The sequence below is a fragment of the Ictidomys tridecemlineatus genome, chromosome 3 (assembly GCF_052094955.1).
Source record: "Ictidomys tridecemlineatus isolate mIctTri1 chromosome 3, mIctTri1.hap1, whole genome shotgun sequence".
In the NCBI taxonomy this organism is placed as follows: Eukaryota; Metazoa; Chordata; class Mammalia; order Rodentia; family Sciuridae; genus Ictidomys; species Ictidomys tridecemlineatus.
The window spans coordinates 74,986,517-74,996,260 of NC_135479.1; the positions used below are offsets into that span (position 1 = coordinate 74,986,517).

Genomic DNA, 9,744 nt, shown 5'->3' on the forward strand with positions numbered 1-9,744 from the left:
GGGGCGAGGCAGATTGGGTACCCGGGAGGACCGCCTGGAGGTGGTGGCCGCGAAGACCGCCACAAACCCATCTGGTACAATTCAGGAGTCTGAGTATCAAAGGCACCCTCGAGCGCAGCCTCAGGCAAGACTACTGAGTCCAGGTAGGGCTGGATTAGGGGGCCATCTGACATCCTAAGAGGCCTTGGTAATGCACTGACATCTGGGAGTGGTTCCTGGCAAGGTCCAGGCCATTTTCCATACTCTGGTCCTCCTGTAGAAACTGACAAAGCCCACTTCTGTCCCAGGCATCTGACCAGAGGATGAAAGGAGTATTCCCTAATAGGAAGTGTCTCAGGGTAGCCCCTATGTTATGCAGCAAAGGTATCTCCTCTGAGGAGAAAAGGCCCTCCTGTCTTCCTGAAAATGGAGCCCACTATACATCAATGAAAGAGTGGTATACCCATGTGATCATAAGTGCTATACGGAAGTCCAAAGATATTCATGTCTAGTCTTTAAACCACAGTATACCAATGTAGGCCTGAGTATACTTACCTAGGCATATGTGCACTAATGTTATGGAGAGGCCCTGGTCCAGCCTCAGCTCATCAATGGCACAAAAGTTCCACCTCCAATCTTAACACTGCCCAGATCCCCTATCCTTTTGCCTAGGAGAGTGGGACATCAGTCTTTGCATCTGCTATAGCCATCAGAATGATGGTGATCCACTACTCTTGTAGCACCAAATTAGAGAACTCAGGTCAAAATTATCCCTTGGGGTCTGTGCCTTCAGATGAGGCAGAATGGTCTGCACAAAGTTTGACCAAAAGCTCCATTTGTCAGGATCTCCTGAATCCAGATTGGGAGCCATCATGGGAGTCCTGGTTTCATGGGTGTGATAGTAGGGGCATATGAATTTGGTCAGAGCCTGACACAGAAGGCAGAAATATGGCCACAATTCTTGTACCCTAATCTTTGTAATGGTGCCATATTTGGTAGTTGGGGGAAGGTAGAAGTCTATTAGCAATCACAAGAGGATGGCTAGAAGTTTCTTTTAGGGTCTGGGTACTTGTCCTTTTCCCTTCCCATATGACCTCAGAATCCTCTGGCTGCTTTCTATTTCCTTGTCTTTAGAAGGATTCAGACACTCCTAAATATAAGCACCCACTCCACTCAGCAATGCCCTAGGCCTCACCTGGTGCCCTTAGCTTCTCAGGGTCTCCACACTGATACATAGTCCAGATGTCCAGCAAGAATTGCAAAATCTCCTGCTCCTCTGGGATTAGTGTTTTTAGGCCCTAGAAAGGAAGTGTGGGGTCCCACCAGCCAGGGTCTCATGGGCTACCAACTTGGCATTTCCAATCTCTAACTAGCCTTTTCTATGGCCTATCTATGGTTGAGAGGATTGGTTTTTTATTCTCGGGCCAATAGAATCTTACCATCTACTTTAGTTGTCTTCCCAAACCAGCAGTTTTGTTCCCCTGTATTTGGCTGGGCCATGGTTATGCAAACAGAAACCATTTCCATGAATAGGAAGAGCTTGACCTCCAGGGATGGCACCAGCCCAGGTATATCCTGGAAAGGAGATCTCTCTTTGGTGATGTCCAGTCCATAGCTCAGGGCAAGAGGGGTAGGTCCATCCTTCTCTGTACCTGTTAATTATGGGAACTAGAGAGATGGTGGAGGTTAGGGGTAAGTATCATAGGGTACCTAGCTCCCTGAGGGGGTGATGCCCAGAAAGTCCCACATGAAACTCTGTGGGAGCACTCATCAGAGCGCAATCTGACTTGACCGAGACTTTGGCGGATGCCAAAGGTATAAATGATGCCCAGAAAGTCCCACATGAAACTCTGTGGGAGCACTCATCAGAGCGCAATCTGACTTGACCGAGACTTTGGCGGATGCCAAAGGTATAAATGGAATCAAACAGGATGAAATGTGAAGAGTCTACCTCATCTTGGGAAGATGATCCCAGAATCTATCCTGTTTTCCATTTGGTACCTTGTATCATCTAAGTAGACTCTGGACCCATATCCACCTGAGTAGAGAGATCTGGTAGAGATTTAGATGTGAGCGAAGGCAGCAGCCTGGTAGAGATTTCCCCAAGAGCCAGAATGTGAGGAAAGCTGGGGTCAGAGATTGAGCTCTGGGTAGGGAAAGGAAGAAGAGCCAGCAAAAGATTCTGAGACACAAGACAAGCAAAGCAGCAAGAGAAAGCTGAGGTCACAAGAGATGAAAATGTCAGCAAAACTTCAGCCAAGACAAACTAATATTTACTCTCTAGTTTTAGTTTTATAATGATTTTTCAAGAACACTTTTGGGGAAGAAGTGGTAACAGATTGACATGGCAAAAAACAAGGCAGGAGAGCCTATGAGGGTAGATGGCTTGAAGAACTTGACTGGAGGGAAAGGATAGACTAGAGGAATTTGGTCCTAGGAGGTAACTAAAGACAGGCAGCTTGTAAATACCTAACTTCCGAAAAGGATAGGGGCTTGGAGAGGGGAAACCCCCGAAGGGTCCTCAGGGCAGTTAGCGCATTCCCTGGGGTGAAGTGCCTCAAGTGTGGAAGCAAGTCAGGGTGAAGTGGGGTAGGAATTCTAGTCAAGGTCTATGCAGTCTGTAACTAGCTAAGGCACCACCATTTCCGTGCTGGTCTCTGACTTCAACTGCCATCCCCTGAAAAGGCTGAAGGCTCTCTCTGTGGCCATAGGGAAGAGTTTACCCACAATCTGGAAAGGCCAGAAGTCAGGTAGGCCCCCAAATAGTTCTCCACCCATAACTAATGGGGATTTGAGAATGAGAACCTCAGCTCCCACTGCTCTGTAGGCCCATGTTCTACACTAGCTTCTAAAATTCCCAGAAGGATCATGTGGTCCCAGTTGCCCACAGTAGTAACCTGCTTGATGATACCTTCTTTAGTGGCTGCTTTCCCTGTCTTTTTTTAAAAATTTTTTTAGTTGTAGATGGACACAATACCTTTACTTTTTATTTTTACTTGGTTCTGGGGATCGAGCCCAGTGCCTCAGGCATGCTAGGCAAGCGCTGTACCACTGAGCCACAACCCCAGCCCATCCCCTGTCTACTTTGTACTCATCTGTTGATGCTCTCTGACTTCATCACCCATACTAATGATTTGCACTTGTATCTTTGCCTCTAATCTGCTGTGGGGAAAACACAGACACATACTCACACAACCTGTGAAAGAGGGACAAGGAGCCCAGTGTGGTGGTGCATATATGTAATCCCAGCAACTGGGGAAGCTGAGGCAGGAGGATCACAAGTTTGAGGCCAGCCTCATCAGGTCTTTAGTGAGACCCTGACTCAAAATAAAAAACAGAGCTGGGGATGTAGCTCAGTGGTAAAATGTCCCTATGTTTAATCACCAGTACCTTGAATAGAAGAAAGAAAAAGAACAAAGCAGTAAACTGACACACTACTGCAAGGACCTCTTCCCTTAGGTAACCTCTGACTTGTACAAGTGAGTCCCCAGCTCAAAGACTCAGGTAATATTCTGAATGCTCCAATGCTCCAAATGCTCCAAGGTCTGAGTCTGAGCTAGTTGCGTCTTTGCCACACCAATCTGCTCTCACCTAACTCTAGAGTTGGCTAGATGCAGGCCTTGGAACCTAAAGATGCAGTCTCAAAAGTACCTTGGGCCCCAGAGTAGCCTCAGTCTCAGACCTCACAGGATGAGACCAGTGACCCACCTGGGAGGGCTTCTGACCTCTGACTCTTCTAGTTCATCCTCTGCTCACAGCTACTCAAGAATTCCTTCCACCCAGGCCTATGAGACCCTGAGGCCACTGTCTGCTCCTCCATCCCCTGCTGATCTTAATATGCACTATAGGATCTATTCTGCGCCCTGTTTTGTGCTTGGGTTAGGGCAATGAGCCCGCAACCCCGGAATAGAGACCCAGGCCACGCCTTACGTGGCCTCCAGATGGCGCAGCCGAAAAGCCGGTAGTTGGGCTCCTCCAAACTCAACTGCTCTGGACTGGCGCCGGCCCCTCAAGCCCGCAGATTCCAGGCCTTGCTTACTCAAGCTGGGTCCGGCTCAGACGGACCCCTCACCATACCGGCATTGTGCCGCGCTGCCTCATTTCTACTCCCGCCTGGGGTCGGACCTTAAATCCTGGCAGGCCCACGTTCCACATGTCCATTTATTTGTTCATTTGTGTGTGTTCGTGGGTCCGTGCGCCCTTCTTCGGCCGCGGCACGTGCAGAGTTAAGGCGGGAGGAGGTTTCCCAGAGTCTGGGGAAGGGGGAGCGAGGGGCGGACCCGGTCCAGCCCCGCCCCACGCCCGAGCGGTGCAGGAGCCCCGCCGGAGCTCGGCTACAGCCCTAGCCAGAGCGGGCGTCAGCGGAGGCGGAACGGCGGACCCCGTGCCCCGGCGGCACGGAACCCCGGCGGGTGAGTCCCACGGGATCCGCGCTCAGGGGAAGTTTGGGGCGTGGAGCGTAGAGCCCCCAAGCGCACTTGCCGAGACCTGCCCCCACCTCAGCGAACTGGAAGTTTGGGGCCAGGAGGAGAACCATGGTCTGAGTGGAAACCCCCAGGTAAAGGGAAAGCTGAAGAACTTGAATCCCGCTCTTAAGGGACTGAGTAGTCCAGCTGCGCATTCCTACAAGAAACGCCCTGGCTTCTGGTACCCTAGAGTCCTGTGTTTTGAGATTCCCCAAACCAGTACCCCCTTCTTCTAGACGCCAGGGAATCTGCTAGCATGGGGAAATCCTTGAGGGTGAACCTCTAGGGGAGTGTGGATCCCTGGCACCCTGCCTCCTGAGCCTCAGATACCCCGGACCCTGGTCTTTTGCTGGCGAGAATGGTTGAACACTGTGAAATGGTGGTGTAAGGATACCCTAGAATCAGGTGGGGGACCAGAATGGATGGATCCCAGGCTGCCCAGGGCACACTGGAAGCCAGATTTAGCAGTACTTACCTCATGCAGAACCAGGATGAGGCTTGTTGAGAGGAAAGGAAGGGCACTAGGCTGGAGAGTTCTGTTCTAGTCACCTTCTCTCTACCTAGACCCAGATTGACTGAGTTGCTCCTAGTTGTTAGCACAGGGGTTGGGGAGGAACATCCCTCATGCCCCCATACAGAGGAGACCACTCTTTATGTCCTCCTTCCCACTCCAGAAGGTGTGCTAGTCAGAGGGGTAGATCTTTCCCCTACTTTTCCCACCAGTGATTTTAGCCTGCCCTGCCTTCAGCAACAAGCTGCGACTGTTTCCCTAAAGGATGGTTAGGAAGCCCCGACCCTGTTTTTCCTTTTCTCCTCCAGGTGGAGGCAATTCCCTGGACTGCTCAGACACTCCTCGCATCCTTGGCAGAATCAAGATGAGATTCTATCATGTCTCCCCAGTAAGGCCTACAGCCTGAGCAGATAGCATGGCCTGCCACAGCAGTGAATGACATGGCTGCAGGTGGTGGCCACACCTTTGCTTGGCAGGTGTTTCCCCCCATGCCCACTTGCCGGGTGTATGGAACAGTGGCGCACCAGGATGGGCAGGTGCTGGTGTTGGGGGGCTGTGGCCGGTCTGGGTTACCCTTGGATACTGCCGAAACACTGGACATGGCCTCGCACACATGGCTGGCACTGGCGCCTCTGCCCACTGCCCGAGCTGGTGCAGCTGCTGTGGTTCTGGGCAAGCAGGTGCTAGTGGTGGGGGGTGTGGATGAAATCCAGAGTCCAGTAGCTGCTGTGGAGGCCTTCCTAGCTGATGAAGGCCGCTGGGAGCGTCGGGCCACCCTTCCTCAAGCAGCCATGGGTGTTGCAACTGTAGAGAGAGGTGAGTGGCTTCCCAAGGAAGGTCTCAAAGTGTCCCAAACCCTCTATTCTGTCCTGACTTGGTCCCTTGCTCTCAGAGACTAGACAAGAGCTGCCCAGACATTGCTTTGCTTCCTGTATCCTCTCATGTCTCCCTCTGAACTGGGCTGTTAACTGACTTTTCTGGCTATGAGGTGAGGACAGAACCACAGACGGGTCCCCAGAATGATAGGTCTCAGCCACCACCCTGCCCCATTCCTCATTTCTTAGAGACAGTAGGGGGGGGGTGGCCTAATGACTCTCATGGTTATAAATAGTCTTGGGTTGGGGGAGGGAAGCAGGGCCTTGGCTCAGAGCCCAGCAAATGCTTAAGTGCTTAGACTCCCCCACTATATACACATACACACCAGGGATCCTCATATGGACAAAGGCCAAGCTGACCTGAAGATGGTTGCCATGGAAACCCAGTTGACAGGCACATCACCCCAAGGCTACTAGACATGCACTTAGCTCATTCTGAGGGCTTAACAGAAGGCAGGAACCTAAGCTAGTGTAAGGGTATGGTGTAGAGGTGCTGGTAGGGAGACTGATGCTGAAGGCCTGTGGCCCTCACCTCTATCCTATAGGCTTAAGCCTTCTCCCAGCCCTGCCCCCATGCCAAGTGATCTCCAATCTTCTCCCTAGACTGAGCTTCATGCTAAGCAGTTACCCATATGCCACCAACACCTGGTTTAAATGACCCCTAACAAGGGAGCCCCTACCTTGTGGCCTCCAGGTCTGACCACTGGCCTAGACCAGCCCTGCTTGGATGCCAGACTTGGTTGCCATAGCGTCTCCAGGGAGACAGAGCTGGATTATAATTAGATCAGCCGCCTCCTGCTCTTCACTCAGAGGGGCCCTGGCCAGAGCTAGAATCCTACCTCTCCCAGCTTTCACCCCAGATGTGCAGCAGGGTTTTAAACAAACACCATGGGTTTCTAGCCACTCCAGGCATGACTAGGGCAGCTGTCAGGGTGGGCTACCTTAGCTAGGCTGGAATGCAGTCTGAATTATTCTTTTTTTATGCAGATGGTATGGTGTATGCCCTGGGAGGAATGGGCCCTGACACGGCCCCCCAGGCCCAGGTACGGGTATATGAGCCCCGCCGTGACTGCTGGCTTTCGCTACCCTCCATGCCCACACCCTGCTATGGGGCTTCTACCTTCCTGCATGGGAACAAGATCTATGTCTTGGGTAAGGGTCTGGGAGATGTAAGAAAGGGGTTTAGAGTCCATCACCATATATTGGTGTGGGAGGGATCTAGCTCAGTCTGAGATGGCAGGACTTGAGAAGCTTTGTTGGGATGATCCAGGACTACTCTGAGGCTCTGACTGCTGGTGGCCCTGCTGAGGTTGGAAAACCAAACCCCAGTGCCTGAGCAACTGTGTGGTAGATGATCCACATGCGGATGTGCACACAGCTGTGCCTGGGAGGCTGGGGCAGACAGATCTGCAACTTGGTGAATGAGGAGCCCATCAAGTTCCCTGGACTGTGTGTCCCAATTCCATTGGCAGGGGGCCGCCAGGGCAAGCTCCCAGTGACTGCTTTTGAAGCTTTTGATTTGGAGGCCCGTACCTGGACCCGGCATCCGAGCCTGCCTAGCCGCCGGGCCTTTGCTGGCTGTGCCATGGCTGAAGGCAATGTTTTTAGCCTGGGTGGCCTGCAGCAGCCTGGGCCCCACAACTTCTACTCCCGTCCACATTTTGTCAACACTGTGGAAATGTTTGATCTAGAACATGGTAAGCAGTGGCTGTCCTGGGCTGTATTCCTACTCTCTGTGGGATGGAGGGACATAGTATGTATGTGTGGTTAGATGTGACCTCCCCTTTCCTGCAGGGTCCTGGACCAAGCTGCCTCGCAGCCTGCGTATGAGGGATAAGAGGGCAGACTTTGTGGTTGGCTCCCTTGGGGGCCACATCTTGGCCATCGGGGGTCTTGGTAAGTTTTTGTGGGGCTAGGGAGAAGAAGGGAGCCCAAGACAGAAAAGAGTAGCCCCCAGCAGGAACACCCCCTTCTCTAGACACTCCAGAGGTCAGGACTTTGTGATCTCCCTTTCCTTGTCTGTGACAAAAGCAGGTTGTGATCTGCCTGGCCCAGTGCCTGACTGGGGGGTCTATGTGCCATCAGGGCTCTAGGAGACAGAAACAAGACAAGGTGATCACTGAATGTGTGGCCAAGTGGACAAATCAAAACATGAATGAATGAATGAATGAACAAATGCTGAACAGGGACAATGAGGAGCAAGGCACTTGTAGCCTATCCTGGAGTGATGTCAAGGGCTATTTTTTGGGCTCAGTGAGCAAAAGGGCCTGGAACCCCCTTACAACTTTCTGTCTCTCCTACAGGAAACCAGCCATGCCCTCTTGGCTCCGTGGAGAGCTTCAGTCTTACACGTCGGCGCTGGGAGGCACTGCCTGCCATGCCCACAGCTCGCTGCTCCTGTTCTAGCCTACAGGCAGGGCCCCGGCTGTTTGTTATTGGGGGTGTGGCCCAGGGCCCCAGTCAAGCTGTAGAGGCACTATGTCTGTGTGATGGAGTCTGAAGGCCTGGTTGGGTCTGTTCACTGGAGCAGCTCAGTACAGGAGCAGGTGTTTGTGGCTCCATTTGCTGCTGAAGGAGCTCTATATGGCTCTGGGATAAGGGAGGCATATGGACAGGCACTTGAGGCATTCCTTTGGGGGCTTGGGTTAGGGAGCCTTTGTCTTTAGTATAGGCCAAGTATATGCTCACATCTAACTTTACCACAATTAATTCATGAACCATAATTCTAGCTCCACCCTTACCCAGGAGCCCCCTAGGCCCTGTGTCCAACAGGAAAGTGGGCTCAGGAGAGAGCTGGCCTTACACCCTGTAGGATAGGCATTGACTATCTCGAGTTAGCCAGAATCATCTAAGTGGTCATTCCTGAAAAATCCCAGCCTATCTTGAAGGTTCCTGCAGACCTAGGTATATTCAGAGAGGGTGAGGGACACAGAGGGAATGGAGGAAAGGACGTAAAAACTGCCAGAGGGCAAGAAGAATTGTGACTTTGGGCCCTCTACGTTGCTGGTTGTATGACCTTGGGCAAGTCATTTCACCTCTCTGTGCCTCAACATCCTCGTCTGTGAATGAGGATCTCTGAAACTTTCCTACCCTACCTACCTCACAGGGCTGTTGTGAGGATCTAGGAATTTTGGATATGAAAGTAAAAGTATTCCTGAAATCTGATGTGGGGATCCTGGTGTGGACTCCCTTGTTACCCTCATGGTCTCTGTCCTCCTTTCAGGGCTTCAACTCTCCCAGGGATAAGGGAGGTCCACAGGAAGCCTCTTGGATCTGGTCTCTATCCCCAAAGTGATCTGGTGTCTCTGCCCCACATAAGCCTCAGCTTTGCCTTAGGTGACATTGGATGACAGCCCTCTTCTACTATCTTGGATGTTCTGGACACAGGTAGGATGACCAGAGAAGAGCTCAGAAAATGAAACTTTACAGGGTTAGGATATACTCCATTCCAAGTCACATTGTCTCTTTAAGGCTTCAGCTCATCTCATAGGGAGGGGTGGTCTGGTGGGTCTCCCTGAGTGCTAGATGTGGGACAGCCATCTCTTGGGCAGGACTGTGGCCACTCACCAAACCTCTCAAGGGCAGCAGTATCCTGGAGGAAGCTGCCAGTCCTTCCGTCTTTCTCCAGCCTTTAATGCCCACAAGTAGGAGTTTCTGGCTTTGCTTTCCTTAAAGCTTTACTGAGTACAAGGGGCTCACAGCTGGATTTACTGCAATTTCAAAGAAACATTTGGGTCCCTGGAACCAACTTACCATGGTCATGGTAACTGTCCTGGACTCTTGAGCCTCCTTCAGGCCTTATCCATTCTCACTTGGTGGCAGGGCTCCCCAGGGCAGCACCTCCCTAGCCCAACAGTCATGGACAGCAGTGCCAATGGCAGAGCACTACTGCTCACCAACCCATGAGACTTCT

General features: G+C 51.9%; 2 protein-coding genes across 5 annotated transcripts in view; both read left to right on the plus strand.

Annotated features, from left to right (window-relative positions):
• The first annotated feature begins 2 nt into the window (after window positions 1-2).
• Window positions 3-8,996, plus strand: Klhdc8b (kelch domain containing 8B). 3 transcript variants are annotated; one of them, XM_021727460.3, is made up of 6 exons: window positions 3-143; window positions 5,265-5,772; window positions 6,819-6,983; window positions 7,304-7,528; window positions 7,626-7,727; window positions 8,135-8,996. In XM_021727460.3, exons 2-6 carry the CDS (start codon window positions 5,397-5,399, stop codon window positions 8,329-8,331), a joined length of 1,065 nt encoding a protein of 354 aa, XP_021583135.1. In that variant the 5' UTR covers window positions 3-143; window positions 5,265-5,396; the 3' UTR covers window positions 8,332-8,996. The 3 variants fall into 3 exon arrangements, with proteins under 3 accessions (XP_021583135.1, XP_013214810.1, XP_005326964.1); XM_013359356.4 differs by lacking the exon at window positions 3-143 and adding an exon at window positions 2,965-4,537; XM_005326907.5 differs by lacking the exon at window positions 3-143 and adding an exon at window positions 3,857-4,391.
• Iho1 (interactor of HORMAD1 1) overlaps window positions 8-9,744 on the plus strand; it is a 66,869-nt gene continuing 57,132 nt past the window's right edge. Inside the window, exon 1 of one of the 2 annotated variants that reach the window (XM_078043169.1) lies at window positions 8-143. The gene's annotated coding sequence lies outside the window, so the exon portion shown is untranslated. Of the gene's footprint in view, window positions 144-9,125; window positions 9,219-9,744 lie in introns of those variants that run through there. The other variant, XM_005326909.4, reaches the window with a different exon arrangement.

Bases quoted from the DNA above. Each gene is read 5' to 3' on its own strand.
- Klhdc8b (XM_021727460.3), top strand. From the start codon at position 5,397: ATGGCTGCAGGTGGTGGCCACACCTTTGCTTGGCAGGTGTTTCCCCCC. The intron at 6,984-7,303 runs GTAAGGGTCTGG...TTCCATTGGCAG, and splicing joins GAACAAGATCTATGTCTTGG to GGGGCCGCCAGGGCAAGCTC. The intron at 7,529-7,625 runs GTAAGCAGTGGC...CCTTTCCTGCAG, and splicing joins AATGTTTGATCTAGAACATG to GGTCCTGGACCAAGCTGCCT.